This window comes from Heptranchias perlo, chromosome 6, assembly GCF_035084215.1.
Source record: "Heptranchias perlo isolate sHepPer1 chromosome 6, sHepPer1.hap1, whole genome shotgun sequence".
NCBI lineage: Eukaryota > Metazoa > Chordata > Chondrichthyes > Hexanchiformes > Hexanchidae > Heptranchias > Heptranchias perlo.
Window position 1 is genome coordinate 10,588,343 of NC_090330.1, and position 16,025 is coordinate 10,604,367.

The 16,025-nt window shown below is 44.6% G+C and overlaps 1 protein-coding gene across 1 annotated transcript in view; it reads left to right on the forward strand.

The window, feature by feature from the left end:
• The window catches only part of LOC137322736 (high affinity choline transporter 1-like), a 56,705-nt gene that overhangs the window by 4,283 nt on the left and 36,397 nt on the right, over positions 1-16,025 (forward strand). Inside the window, exon 2 of the mRNA XM_067985741.1 lies at positions 15,813-16,012. Within this exon, the coding sequence (XP_067841842.1) occupies positions 15,829-16,012 (184 nt within the window). The 5' untranslated portion in view covers positions 15,813-15,828. The remainder of the gene's footprint in view (positions 1-15,812; positions 16,013-16,025) is intronic.

Below are 16,025 nucleotides of genomic sequence, written 5' to 3' on the forward strand. Positions count from 1 at the left end.
AATGAGTAAAGCCACTTACACAATGTGGGATGAGTCAGCTGCTTTTTTTCCCTTTTCAAATGCAGCCTTATGTACAAAACTCAGATTGATTGGAAAATCAACAAAATTACTTGCAGACTGTCATAACAGGAAATAAATATTGCAATCAATTCCTGTGAAACAAAATGTTCAGTTTGAGACAAATTTGTTTGTAGTAGATACAAGTCTTATCAGGAATTGATCATCCACTGTTACTGCAGTAGTATATATATTGAGCTTTTTATCTAAGCCATCCTATATTTTGTGGTTGCCATTTTAGTAGAGCCTTACATGTGCCAAGTTTAAGCCCCCCCCCCCTCACAATATATAATGAACTAGGTAATCCACCATGGCTGAAGGTGGTCAGCATTTTGTTGAATATATTCTGCTGAGAAGGCAGGACATTCTGCTGTTTTTGTATTGCCCATTCTATTATGTGCCAGCTTCTCCTGCAAGAAGAGGGGAAGTGGGTTAATATGTTCCCCGTTGAAGGATTTTCAAGATGTATGAAGCGCCTTAGCATAGTGTGCATGACAGGAAAAAGCAGCAAGTGTAATCACGAGAGGGACAGTAGTTGAGGGCAGTAGCAGGTTTTGACGGGTGTGAGCGCACGAAGAAACAAGGTGCAGTAAAGTGTTCCGTGCTGAGTTGAGGAAACGCATGGGAAGCAGGGAAGGGAAGGATTGATAGTGCAGGGGCTAAGGTAGGGTATTGTAGGGTTGTATAGAGATTAACAGAGAAATGAAGTGAAGTCTTAGCTTGGCAGTCCTGGTGAGATCAAAATTTCTTCTTGCACTGTAGCCAAGTCCTGGGGACAGTGTGTGTGGCATTTATAAGCTCTGCCACCTCTCTCTTTTCTGCCTGACAAATTTTTCTGAGCACCCATCATCATGGACAGGAAGAAAATGTCCTTCCTGCCACTGATTTGGTCGATGAGCACACCCAATATTGCATCTGAGAATCTGGAGCCTCTGGTTGAAGCTGCTCCACAATATCACGATCCACTATCGAGAAATGCACCTTCCATTTAAGGTGCTGCAAGGCTGCCTTTAAGACTTGGCTAGCCCGACAGTTGTCCTTGCCCTCCTAGTCAGTGAGCTGCCTGTAGGGAGTGTAGTTAGCACTGGCAGCTCACCGGTTCAATTTAAATTAGGCCGGGTCACGAAAATGGCACTGGCCATCACACCGACTTTTTTTGGGTGGGCAGAGTACATGCACCATCCACCGCCCGCCCAAATTAAATCTACACGTGAAAATTACCCCGTGGTGTTCTCTGCCACCATCTCAACCTTCACGAAACCAAGGGCTTTTCTTGCAGGTGCAGTGGCCAATACTTCCGAATTTTCTTCAAACAGATTAATTCCAAAAATATGAAGGGGAGGTGGATTTTAATCCTGCCCGCCCGGCGGAAACCAGGCAGGTGAGCAGTTAAAATGCTCTGGATTACATAACCGACGATTCCCCTCCTGCTTCGCGTCGAATCTGATTTTAACCTGCTCTTCTGGGCAGGCGGCAAAGGCAGCCGCCTGAAGCCAGCGGGGTCCTGCTTTAAATATGATGTCATCCGGCCCCGACTGCAATTTTAACTCGGGCCGGAGCGGGGAAGCCGCTGTGGTTGTCACTGTGCATGTACGAGACATTGAAAATTTGCGGGGGTGATTTTTCAACTGCTGGCCACTCATTTCTTGCCTGACAAACAGCTGAAAACCTCCCGGGCACCTCTGACACCCCATTAATGCCAAGGGCTGTCTGATGCAATTTACGGGGAGTGTAAATGAGTGAGGTGCCCATTCACCTGAAATAGGTTGCAGGCTGTTTAAATGTCCAAAAACGGTCGTTATCCCGATTTTAGGACGCTGATCATAATTTTCTGGTACAAATGAACTGAGTATGTGCTATGCAAGCTTTGCCCATATGTATCAGGCACTGAGCGGCCAAATCAGTGGTCCTTAAAGGGACTGATGGTTGCTGCTCTGAAACGCCCAGCATATTTTCAAAAGTTTTGGGGCCAAGGTAGAGCAGCCAGCCCATTTGAAGCCCCCCCACCACCCCCACCCCAGACACGACCTACCAGCCAGCTCAGCGTGGGCGCTGGCTATTTTCCCGTCCTCTGCCCACCCTGCAGGCTCCTGCAGGGTGACCGCTTGGTGCCCACAGCTCGCCAGTAGCAAAAAATATGATGGGGAGGTGGATTTTAATCCTGCCCTGGATTACATACCCGACGTTTCCCCGCCTGCTTCGCCCCCTGGTTATTGACCTCTCTGCTAAGGGAATTGGTCCTTCCTATCCACTCTATCTAGGCCCCTCATAATTTTATACACCTCAAATCTCCCCTCAGCCTCCTCTGTTCCAAAGAAAACAACCCCAGTCTACCCAATCTTTCCTCATAGCTAAAATTCTCCAGCCCTGGCAACATTCTCGTAAATCTCCTCTGTACCCTCTATAGTGCAATTACATCCTTCCTGTAATGTGGTGACCAGAACTGTACACAGTACTCTAGCTGTGACCTAACTAATGTTTTATACAGTTCTAGCATAACCTTCCTGCTATTATATTCTATACCTTGGCTAATAAAGGAATGTATTCTGTATGCCTTCTTTACCACCTTCTCTACCTGTCCTGCTACCTACAGGGATCTGTGAACATGCACTCCAAGGTCCCTCTACACTTCTCAGTATCCTACCATTTATTGTGTATTTCCTTGCCTTGTTTTCCCTCCCCAAATGCATTACCTCACACTTCTCCAGATTGAATTCCATTTGCCACTTTTCTGCCCACATGATCAGTCCATTGATATCTTCCTGCAGTCTACAGCTTTCCTCCTCACTATCAACCACACAGCCAATTTTTGTATCACCTGCAAAATTCTTAATCATGCCCCCTACATTTAAGTCTAAATCATTGATATATACCATAAAAAGCAAGGGACCTAGTACCTGCGGAACCCTACTGGAAACAGGCTTCCAGTCACAAAAACACCCGTCAACCATTACCCTTTGCTTCCTGCCACTGAGCCAATTTTGGAGAGGGAAAGAAAGATTGAATTAAGAGAAAGAGAAAAAAGAGACAGAAAGAAAGTTAAAAAAATGTTTTATTTAAATTCTTTCTTTAAATGTCCAACAATAATTAAAATCTGAAGGAATGAGACTCCACACTTGTAAAAGTTCATTTTCAGTGCCAGTGGCAGTAATTAAGACTTACCACACTGTTAAAAAGGTAATTAGACTTGAAATGACTTGACTTAACTTTTGTTGGTGAGTGTAGTCCATATCAGCAAAGTTAGTACAGGAACTTCACGCCATTCAATACACAGCGAGCCAGATAGCAAGATGCCATTTTTGCGCAGCTTATGGAGGAGCAGCGCATCTCGGACAGCAACTTCTGAATTTCCACGTTTAATGTGCATGTGTGGTCGCCGGAAATTGATTTCCGGTTTGCACACATATAACGGTGAGCGTTGTTAGCCTCACTGATATTGTTACAGCAAAATCCGGCCCCATATCTGTTAGGTGTGGTAGACATAGAAGGGAAACATAAGAACATAAGAAATAGGAGCAAGAGTAGGTCATACGGCCCCTCAAGCCTGCTCCGCCATTCAATCAGATCACGGCTGATCTTCTACCTCAACCCCACTTTCCCACCCTATCCCCATATCACTTGATTCCCCTAGAGTCCAACAACCTAATTATCTCAGCCTTGAATATAATCAATGACTGAGCATCCACAGCCCTCTGGGGTAGAGAATTCCAAAGATTCACAACTGCCTGAGTAAATTCTCTGATCTTAAGGCCCATAACCTAATATCACATGCTCAATCGTTCCTAGATTTTGGCAGACCCCCACCCTTCTAAAAAGTGCATGCATTCACAAATCTAGTACGGCCACTTAAACTAAATATAGATGACTTCTTACTGAAATTGCCATAACAACCTTCTATCTATCTGTGCTTCTATCTCTCTATATATCTATGGAGTAATTGTGCCAGAACTAAGATGCCAATGCTGGTACTTTGGGAGGCATCTTGAACCCTTCAACTAAAGACTGATGAAAAGCCTGACTGTTTTTGCCTGGTGAAACAATGGGCCAGATTTGACTGTAACCGGTGAACGAACGGCACCCGCCATTAGTTAGACTTGCCCTCGCCCGTTTAATTTCCATGAGATCTCACATGGCAAATTGCTGTAAGTGGGGAGTGGAAATGCCGCGACGCCCTCTACAGGGCATCTGGGACCTGTGTGAACGGGACAAGCAACTGTGTGTCTCCTTAACCAGTCAGATTGAAGAATCGTTAATAACCAATGTCTGAACCAGAAAGTGTCAGTTAGGATAGTGAATTCAATGTCAAATCAGGTACAGAAAGAGAAATAAAGAGAGGGAAAGAAAGATTGGATTAACAGAGAGAGAAAAAAGAGATAGAATGAAAAAAATTAAAAAATAATTTTATTTAAATTTTAAAAAAAATCTCCAACAACAATTAAAAACTGAAGGAATGAGACTCCACACTTGTAAAATTTAATTTTCATTGCCAGAGAGGTTGTGTGGCAGTAATTAACACTTACCATGCAGTTAAAAAGGGTACTTAGACTGAAAAGGACAAGTCTTAGCTTTCTGTGGTGAGTTTCGTTTGTATCTACCGTACAAGTACAGGAACTTCACACCATTCAATATATTTGAATGGTGAGTCAGACAGCGAGATGCTGTTTTCGCGAAGCTGACAGTGGAATGGCACATCTCGGACAGCAACTTCCGGATTTTAGCGTTTAACCTCGCATCTGCCCCTCGCCTGAAGTTGCTGTGCGATTTGCAGATAAATAACAGTGAGCACTGTTAGCCTCACTGCTATTTTGACAGCAAGTTCTGGTCCATTGTTACAGCATCCTCGGCCTGTGGAAACTGCAGTTATTAGGCCAGCTTCTTGGTGTAAATTTTCAGAGACTTTGCTCCCTGCGCAGCATTTTGTTTGATGGGATCATGGATTAGAGAATTGAGTGTGAGGGTGATTTTTAAATTGGCAGCACAATGAATTAAGCTGACCCCCGGGGCTGACTCTCTAATCTGTACTCTCATCGAGCGAGACTCCGAAAATGTACTCTCTTGTTTTTTTTGCATGAGTTGGAACTGGTGTTTTCAGAATCTTACAGTTGTCTGTCACAATGGTAGAGATTCATGATAGTGATACATTCCCCTTGGTAGAAGAACTGGTATTATTTTACTTGTAGGCTTGTCTTTTTGACCCTGCTTTAGGAGAATTAATGTTGTTTCCAAGGTGAAGGATATAAGCCTCATGTTTCCACTTTTGATAGCAGGGGGTAGTTTTGAGCTTCTGGTGGGACAATTAAGGGACAATAGGAAAATTAACCCCTTAGTGTCAATGTTAAGCATGCACCCAGGTCAGACGTAGTACAAGCCAGATATGCACCAAATCGACGTTTATTAAAAATTATTTATTCTTAGGATATGGCTTGCAAGGCCAGCATTTATTGCCCATCCCTAGTTGCCCTGGAGAAGGTGGTGGTGAACCGCCTTCTTGAACCGCTGCAGTCTGTGTTGTGAAAATGCTCCCACAGTGCTGTTAGGTAGGGAGTTCCAGGATTTTGACCCAGCGACCATGAAGGAACGAGCAATATATGTCCAAGTCGGGAAGGTGTGTGACTTGAGAGGAATTGGGAAGTGATGGTGTTCCCGTTCTCTTGCTGCCCTTGTCCTTCTAAGTGATGGAGGTCGCGGGTTTGGGAGGTGCTGGTTTGGGAGAAGCCTTGGCGAGTTGCTGCAGTGCATCCTGTAGATAGTAAATACTGCTGCCATGGTGTACAGGTGATGGAGGGGAGTGGATGTTTATGGTGGCAGATGGGCCGCCAATCAAGTTGACTTTTTTATCCTGGATGATGTGGAGCTTCTTGAGTGCTGTTGGAGCTGCACTTATCCAGGCAAATGGGGAGTATTCCATCACAATCTCGACTTGTCCCAACTTAGCCTTGTAGGTGCTGGAGAGGCTTTGACGGGGTCAGGAGATGAACTATTTGCTGCAGAATACCCAGCCCCTGACTTGCTGTAGTAGCCACGGCATTTATGTGGCTGGTCTGATTGAGTTTCTGGTCAATGGCGACCCTCAGGATGTTGATGATAATGTCATTGAATGTCAGTGAGAGGTGGTTAGACCCACTCTTGTTGGAGATGGTCATTGCTTGGCATTTGTATGGCGCAAATGTTACTTGCCACTTATCCAAGCCTGGATATTGTCCAGATCTTACTACACGCGGGCATGGACTGTTTCAGTACCTGAGGAAATGCGAATGGAGTTGATATCATACTGTGCAATCGTCAGTGACCATCCTCACTTCTGACCTGATGAAGGAGGGAAGGTCATTAATGAAGTAGCTGAAGGTAATTGGGTCTAGGACACTGCCCTGAGGAACTCCTGAAGCAATTGCCTAGAGTTGAGATGATTGGTCTCCAATAACCACAACAATCTTCCTTTGTGCTGGGTACTGGAGAGTTTTCCCCCGATCCGCATTTTACTCGGGCTCCTTGGTGCTACACTCGGCCGAATGCTGCCTTGATGTCAAGGCCAGGCACTCTCACCTCACCTTTGGAATTTGGCTCTTTCGTCCAAGGCTGTAATGAGGTCTGGAGCCAAGCGGTCCTGGTGGAACCCAAATTGAGCATCGGTGAGCAGGTTATTAGTGAGTAAGTGTCGCTTGTTAGCACTGTTGACAACTCCTTCCATCACTTTGCTGATGATTGAGAGTAGACTGATGGGGCGGTAATTGGCCAGGTTGGATTTGTCCTACTTTTTGTAGATGGGACATACCTCGGCAGTTTTCCACATTGTTGGGTAGATGCCAGTGTTGTAGCTGTGCTGGAACAGCTTGGCTAGAGGCACGGCTAGTTCTGGAGCACAGGTCTTCAGTACTACAGCCGGGATCATAGAATTATAGAAAGGTTACAGCACAGAAGGAGGCCATTCGGCCCATCGAGTCCACACTGGCTCTATGCAAAAGTAATCCACCTTGTCCCATTCCCCTGCCCTATTCCTGTAGCCCTGCAAGTTTTTTACTTTCAAGTACTTATCCAGTTCCCTATTGAAGGCCATCATTGAATCTGCTTCCACCACCCCCTCGGGCAGTGCCTTCCAGATCCCAACCACTCGCTGTGTAAAAAAGTTTTCCCTCATGTCACCTTTGGTTCTTTTGCCAATCACCTTAAATCTATGCCCTTTGGTTCTTGACCCTACCGCCAATGGGAACAGCTTCTCTCTATCTACTCTGTCTGGACCCTTAATGATTTTTAATACCTCTGTTAAACCCCAGCTTCTGCAATCTGTCCACGTAACTATCCATGTCATCCCTGGAATCATTCTAGTAAATCTCATCTGCACCCTCTCTAAGGCCTTTGCATCTTTCCTGAAGTGCGGTGCCCAGAACTGGACACAATACCCCAGTTGTTGCCGAACCAGTATTTTACGAAGGTTCATCATGAATTCCATACTTTTGCACTCTATGCCTCTATATATAAAGCCCAGGATCCCGTATGCTTTTTTAATTGCTTTCTCAACCTGCCCTGCCACCTTCAACGATTTGTGTACATATACCCCCAGACCTCTCTGTTCCTGTATCCCTTTTAGAATTGTGTCCTCTAATTTATGTTGCCTCTCCTCATTCTCCCTGCCGAAATGTATCACTTCGCATTTTTCTCGGTTAAATTTCATCTGCCACGTGTCTGCCCATGCCACAAGCCTGTCTCTATCCTCTTGAAGTCTATCACTATCCTCCTCACTGTTCACTACCCTTCCAATTTTCGTGCCATCTGCAAATTTTGAAATTGTACCCTGTACACCCAAGTCCAAGTCATTAATATATATCAAGAAAAGCAGTGGTCCTGGCACCAACCCCTGGGGAACACCACTGTACACGTCCCTCCAGTCCGAAAAACAACCGTTCACCACTACTCTCTGTTTCCTGTCACTTAGCCAATTCTGTATCCATGTTGCTACTGCCCCCTTTACTTCATGGGCCGCAATCTTGAGGACAAGCCTACCATGCGGTACTTTATCAAACGCCTTTTGAAGATCCATATACACCACATCAACTGCATTGCCCTCATCTACCCTCTCTGTTACCTCATCAAAAACTCTATCAGGTTAGTTAAACACGATTTGTCTTTAACAAATCCATGCTGGCTTTCCGAATCAATCCGCAGTTGTCCAAGTGACCGTTAATTCTATCCCGGATTATCATTTCTAAAAGTTTCCCCATCACCAAGGTTAAACTGACTGGCCTATAGTTGCTGGGTTTATCCTTACACCATTTTTTGAACAAGGATGTAACATTTGCAATTCTCCAGTCCTCTGGCACCACCCCTGTACCTAAGAATGTTTAGAAGATTATGGCCAGTACCTCCGCAATTTCCACCCTTACTTCCCTCAGTAACCTAGGATGCATCCCATCCGGACCGGGTGACTTATCTACTTTAAGTACAGCCTTTAAGGATGTTGTAAGGGCCCATTGCCTTTGCTGTGTCCAGTGCACCAAGCCGTTTCTTGATATCACATGGAGGGAATGGAATTGGCTGAAGACTGAAGGATCATCCACTTGGCACTTCTGGCTGAAGATGGTTGCTGAGCCGTGTCCCTTAACAATCTTAGAAAAGCATTCCCCACTGCATAACCTTAAAATTAGAGCTAGGTCGTTCAGAGGTGATGTCAGGAAGCACTTCTTCACACGAAGGATAGTGGAAATCTGGAACTCTCTGCCCCAAAAAGTTGTTGAGGCTGGGGGACAATTGAAAATTTCAAAACTGACATTGATGGATTTTTGTTAGGCTAAGGGTATTAAGGGTTATGGAACCAAGGCGGGTAGATGGAGTTAGATACAGACCAGCCGTGATCTAACTGAATGGCGGAACAGGCTTGAAGGGCTGAATGACCTGCTCCTGTTCCTATATTCTTATGTACTTCAAAAGTACTTCATTGTCTGTAAAGCGATTTGGGACGTCCTGAGGTCATGAAAGGCGTTATATAAATGCAGATTATTTCTTTCTTTAACATTCAATCACAGGACTCAGCAGGGAAACTGGCCAAATCAAATTTGCATTTTTAAAAAATTTGTCTACTGACATTTAGCTGTGGAAAAAGGCCCCAAAGATATCCCTCCTCCTTCTCCCCCCACCCCCGACTTTCTGGCACTCTGTTGTGCCAAAAGCGGGGCCTGGTTCCTGCCCGATATATGTTAATGTCTCTGATCCTGGAATTTAGGATGAGGCTCGGGGTGTGTCAAAAGTGTGGGTGGATGTTCTTTCCCACCCCACATCTGCTCCTGGGGAATTTCCAAGCCAACATTCCTGGAAAATGACAGCCTTGTGTACAGCAAGAAGACTTATATTAACATCAGAGCAGTGTCTCAGAACAGTACAAAAACTAGTTTCAAAAGAGGAAATACATATTGCTGTCAATTCCTGTGAAACTAGATGTTCGGTTCGAGACTCAACATGTTTGTAGCAGATATAACCCTTATCAGGAATTGGTCTTCAACTGTTAGCGGTGTAAAACAGTTCCTTTTTCTAAGGGGGAGAGAGGTGAAACTCTGGAATGGCTTCAGCTGCAGGTGGGCTCGGGATCAGTTTCAAACCCTGGCCTGAAGACAACTTGTCCAATTCTTTCACCTGATGCTGATCCCACGATGGAACAAGACAAGACGAGCTGGAAACGTCAAGAGTTGAAAGTTGTCCATTGTGTGCAGCAGATCCCTCGCTCTTTGGCTCTTGTTCCCTTTGTCTCTCGCGCTCCGCAGGAAACCTCTTTTCAAGTCACTCCCATTGCTCCTAGTTGGCATTTAGGTAAAGAGAGGACAGCATGTTAATCCCGCACCCCGTGTTTAAAGAGCCAATGATTATGTTGCGACTGAGATTGGCCAGCATTTTGCTGGCTCTGTCGCTCTGATTTCATTTTGGCGTCTTGGCTTTCATCTGCACACACAATGTCAATCCAATAAAATACGCATTTCCCTGTAGTTTCTGGATTGCATCTCTCTGTCACTGGGGTCGACTTAGACCTTTGGGCGGGTGACTGGCGGATTGCGCTGCTCGGCCGCCTAGTCGGGAGGAGGTTTTGAGGCTCAAAAACCTCGCTCAGGCCCGTTTTCCTTTGATGAATCCGGCGAGCTGCAGGGCCTCAAACAGGCATCCTGATGCAGCTCGCAGGATTCATCAAAGGAAAACGGGCCCGAGCGAGGTTTTTGAGTGGGCAGTGTTGTCCGTGCCCTGGTTTGAGGCCGCAGTTGTGGCTGCAGCGGCTGAAATAGCACGGTGACAACCAACTTGGTAAAGCGAGGGCGTCTCGAACAATGCTCTTCCCTTGACAATTCTAGTCAAGTCATTGAACTTCTTCCAGGCGCTGCATCCATGTTCTGGGAGCAAATGCTCCTGGTACTGACCTCATTGGCGGTCTCCTCCTACTACCTGTGCATCAGATGCCTGGAGGGCTTTCTGCCCCCTGGGGGATAAAGGATGTACCTCCTCCTCTCCACTTTGGTAGGAAGAATAAGTTATTCACTTTGGTAGGAAGAATAGAAAAACAGATTATTTTTTAAATGATGAGTAATATTAAATGCTGGTGTTCAGAGGGATTTGGGTGTCCTAATACCTGAAACACAAAGTTAGCATGCAGGAACAGCAAGCAATTAGGAAGGCAAATGGAATGTTGGCCTTTATTGCAAAGGGGTTGGAGTACAAGAGTAAAGAACTCTTGCTGCAATATTGTACAGGGCTTTGGTGAGACCACACCTGGAGTACTGCGTACAGCTTTGGTCTCCTTACCGAAGGAAGGATATACTTGCCTTAGAGGCAGTGCAACAAAGGTTCACTAGATTGATTCCTGGGATGAGAGAGTTGACCTATGAGCAGGGATTGAGTAGAATGGGCCTACACTCTCCAGAGTTTAGAAGAATGAGAGGTGATCTAATTAAAACATAAGATTCTGAGAGGGCTTGACAGGGTAGATGCTGTGAGGCTGCTTCCCCTAGCTGAAGAGTCTAGAACTAGGGGGCATAGTCTCTGGATAACGGATCAACCATTTAGGGCTGAGATGTGGAGAAATTTCTTCACTCAGAGGGTTGTGAATCTTTGGAATTCTCTACCCCAGAGGGCTGTGGATGCTCAGTCATTGACTATATTCAAGACTGAGATTGCTAGATTTTTGGAATCTAAGGGAATCAAGGGATATGGGGATCAGGCAGGAAAGTGGAGTTGAGATTGAAGATCAACCATGATCTGATTGAATGGCGGACCAGGCTCGAGGGAACATGTGGTTTACTCCTGCTCCTATTTCTTATGTTTTTATGTTCCTGCACCAAGGCCTCCAGTGCAGTATCAGTAATTTTTGTTGCTCACTCTCACCCTGCTTCAGCCATTTGAGTAGAAAAACGAATCACAACACTTCATGCAACCACAATGCACCTCCCCTGTAAGAGGTGCTGGTTGCCTTTAAGTCACATCGCGGCCTCCTGATATCGGACTCTCCTTCATGCGTGCAGCCAATGAACTGCATGGGTAGCGCTGGCTGTACGCAGTAATCATTGTATTGAGCAGGCAGCACGGATTTTACATGCTGCCTGCATCGCTATCAACGGACGCAGGTTAATTGCGCACCTCGATCCCTGCGCGCATTGTCCTGCACTATGCTTCATGTACGATGATTTACTTTGAAGAACGGAGGCCTAGAAATTGGACGCTATGTGGCCTCATAAGTCGCCAGAATGGCGGGCAAGAAGTACACGTACAATCCTGACCGGAAATGCGCCTTCCGCCATACTGGGTGAGGACAAACAAGCAACGTCTTTTGCCCATGCCTGAAGCCGGTACTAGGCCATTTGCATCTGCAAATAAGAGGCCGAAAGCCTGCTTCAGGTCCCCACTGCAACATTGGCTTGCCTTGAGGCTGCAAATTGGTGGCCCCCCCCTTGCCAACAATTACCCTCTCACCACTGATTGCCCCCGTCACCGATCACCCCCCCAATCACCAATTGCTCCCTTCCGCCATTGATCGTCCCCCATCACCGATCGCCCCCTTGTCACTGATTGCCCCCCCTCGCCACCGATCACCCCTCCATCTCCGATCTCCCCTCCGCCACTGACCGCTCTGCCATCACCGATTGCGCCCCCACCACTGATCACCCACCCCCCCCGTCACGAATCACCACCCCTTCCCCGCCACCAATCGCCGTCCCCTTCACCAATCGCCCTCCCCGTCACCGATCGCGATCAATCGTTCCTTTCGGATCCCGTGATCCTCCCCGAGATTCCTGTAATTTAATTGACAATAGGCGTACCTCAATGTCGCCTTTACGTAATTTAAATAAATCTTTCATGTCAGGAGATAACACTTCAGTTCGTTCATCTTAGTTTTTAGTTAGTCCAACATTTCCAGACTGTGGTCATAGAGACAGAAGATTAAGTTTAATTCAGCCCAAACAAAATTACATTTAGCAAAACGTTTTGGTTTGTTTTGCTTTAACCCATTTATTTTCTGAGACAGAGAGCTTACTTTGCGGGGAGGGGGGTGAAAATGACTATCCAAGAGTAATTACAAACACTTCTGTCTCTACTGTAAAACCACAAAGCTTGGACATAATTTGTTTCTGAAATTGGAACTGATAAGATAAATTGACATGAGTTGCTGTTCAAGCACTCGAGGGGGGAAAATTTGTCTGTAGTTTAAGGGGATAATCAAATTATATTATAAAATATAAGAAGTCCAGTCTAAATGGTTCCTATCCAATGCTGTGTATCAAGGAAGAAAGTATTTGGATGGAAATAAAATTGTACATTGACAAGTCCTGTCAGTCTAATAATACTGCTCTCGAATTGGGATAATGAAAAGTGGGTAAAAGAAGAATTTAAGTAAAATAAACAAATATGAATATTGGGGTATTGGACCACACGGTAAATATTGTATTGGACAGTAAAGTTCTTCCCTAGACTTAACTAGAGGCCGATCAGCACAGCAAGCTGAATTAGCCACAGTGGCCTACGTTCTCCAGATGGATGTCGGGGAACGAGCCCTGACCATTTTCTCCAACAGCCGTTTTACTTGTTTGTCACTGACTGATTATTTACCTCTCTGGGAGAAACAAGGGTTCACCTCAGTGGATGGAAAGCCACTACCCACTGCTGACCTCTTGCAGAAAACTTTGGAACTGTCCCGCAATCGAACAATTTTGGTAGCTATTGTAAAAGTAAAGGGCACATTCTAAAAACACGCCATGGGCGGCAGAAAATGGAAAAGCTGGTTTATTGGCTACAGCTTTCCTGCAGTGGCGAATGATGGGCCCCGCCCACTAGCGTGCGACCTTGGATGGCTCCTGTCTGAGTGGCCTGCAAACAGTTAAATTTGATAGATTTGCAAAACAAGGATCCCTGGATCCAACAGCTGCAGGCTGCCGTACAGGGCACAGGCCCGTGGCCTCAGTGATGTCCTAAAAATGGGGTTGACATCACATTGGATAAATAAGACACCGAATGATCACCCCCACAGAACTCAGAAAACAGATTGTCCGATGGACACATTCGTCCAGCAGACAACAGAGGGGAGAGATTTTGGTCCAACGATTGCTTGAATAAGTATTATCTTAGATAAATGTTGGAAATGCTTCAACAACAATTGGAATTTGATCTGCAACGTTTGTAGATAAAAAGGTTTGAAAACCAAAATTCAGGGTTAGGATCCTTTCAGTTAACAATAACATTGGACTAGGGAGGAATAATACTTAGCAAAAATATCCACAAGATGGATATTAGTAAAAGGAGAGTTGGAGAATCTTTTAAGTCCATAATTTCTTGACATTATGATATACTGTAGGTTTCTGTATTAACCAAATGAAACTTAGAAGCAATATGTATATGTTTATGTGTGCTCATGTAAACTCAAGATCATCTTAGGCAAGACCAAAGAGATAGTTGAGGAATAAAGTGAAAATTGAACCTGGGTGGAACCAAGAGCCAAGCATGGTCAATATCCCATCTCACATAGCTCGCACAAAGCTCCCAAACATTTACCAAGAGGGTGGTGTTATTAGGAGGGGGGGCAAAGTCATGTCTCGGTGTTTGTATGAACGATAGTTTGTAAGAGACAGAGCACGCTGACAATTCAGCACTATAAACACCTAAAGGTCAAGAGATGGCCTGTTTCTAGATGCTATAATTGAACCAGAATGTTTCCAAGAGGAGGGAATGTAAGAATATGGTTTAAAACAAGCATTGAAAATAGGAGGGCAAAGGTCCGCATCTCTGAAGAAAATAACTTCCAGAAACCCAAGAGGTCATTGAAAGAGTACTGAGGTATTAGAATAGAGAAAAACAGTAAGATTCCTGAGATAGGGTGTCCTAACCTAGTATAAACATACTAAGACCTGATAACGGTGAAAGGCTACGTAAACACTAAGACATTAAAACAATCCATGGTGGTTTTTGGAGAGTCAGCAAAGTAAGATGGTTTACGACCATGAGATAAGACCAGCGATGCTTACGTACAGATCCACACAGCTGAAAAGTAAAAAGATAGGGCATGCTCCCCCCAAAAGTTAGAGATCTCAAGAGGGGACAGTCGGAAGTCCATTGCCGCAGGCAGTCCACAAAGGTCAGGTCTGATCAACCTGAAGAACGGACAGATCAGGTTGTATTGATTGCTTGTCATTAATGTAATCTGTAGACAGTTATAATACTGCTGAATGTAATGTTGAAGACAGCTGTAGTGCAACTTTGTTGTAAGTCAATCTATTAAACTTTCTATTTTACAACCACTTGGGCTAGAATTAAGCGGAGATTATTGTTGATGGATTAACAACCCATAGTTGCGACAGAAATGGGAGAAACCTGCTAATAACTCCATATCTCCCCCCGACAAGGCCATCACTTACCTTTACGCTAGAGCTGCACTGTCAGAGGTGGCGTCTTTAGGATGAAACGTCTACCCTCTAAGGTGGATGTGAAAGATCCAACGGCAGTATATCGAACAACAGCAGGGGAGTTCTGGGCCAAAATTTATCCCTCAACATCACTAAAACAGATTATTTATAATTTATATAAACACACATTTTTCCTTGATTGATGCAACAAAGGGAGCTGTTACATTCCAGGATACATATTATAAATGTCCATTAGGATCTCTTTCCATTATATTATAATGGCTCAAATCATATCTTACAGCATTAGACTTGATATTTGCAGGGATTATGTGAAGTAACTCATCTTGAAACTATAGTCCCAATTTGGAACTCTGGCATTCTGGAAGCTAGTTTAGATTATCATGAAGATAGACTACAGGAAGTGATATTGAAAGTTTGAGTAGTTCAAATATACAGAGATTCTCCCAGTTTCGTGCTTATGTGTTAACCTTGCCCAAACCAGAGAACTCCACCTTCAAACCATATTGAATGACATAAGGCATTTGCCTCACACATTTACCCCAAAGTGAATCAAATGGCTGCTAATCTTTTCTGATTACTTTCAGCTGAGAGAGATGTTTTTTGATGTCAGCATGATTAACAGGGATACTACCATACAATGAAAATAAAGTACACATTTTGGAGAAAAAACTTGATAAATATAAGAGTGATCAATACTTCTGATGAGAATTTTAGATAGTATCTTAGCAGTCCAGAGTGTGAAATGATCTGAACTGCCTTCCATAAACAAATTAAAAAACTTGTAAGACAGGTTTCTCTAGCAAACACAAATGTAAATGTGATGAGAAGCTGTGTGCATGTATACAAGGCTGAAAACAACATTTCCTTCCATCCCAGACAGTTACTGTGGAAGATGGCTGTTAACGTCCCTGGACTTGTGGCAGTTATTGTTTTCTACGTGTTAATTCTTGCAACTGGAATTTGGGCTTCTCGAAAATCAAAGCATGAAGAGAAAAAGTGCCCTGGAAACAAAAGTGAGGTGGCCATGGTTGGAGGGAGGAATATTGGAACCCTGGTTGGCATTTTTACAACTACAGGTAAATAGACATA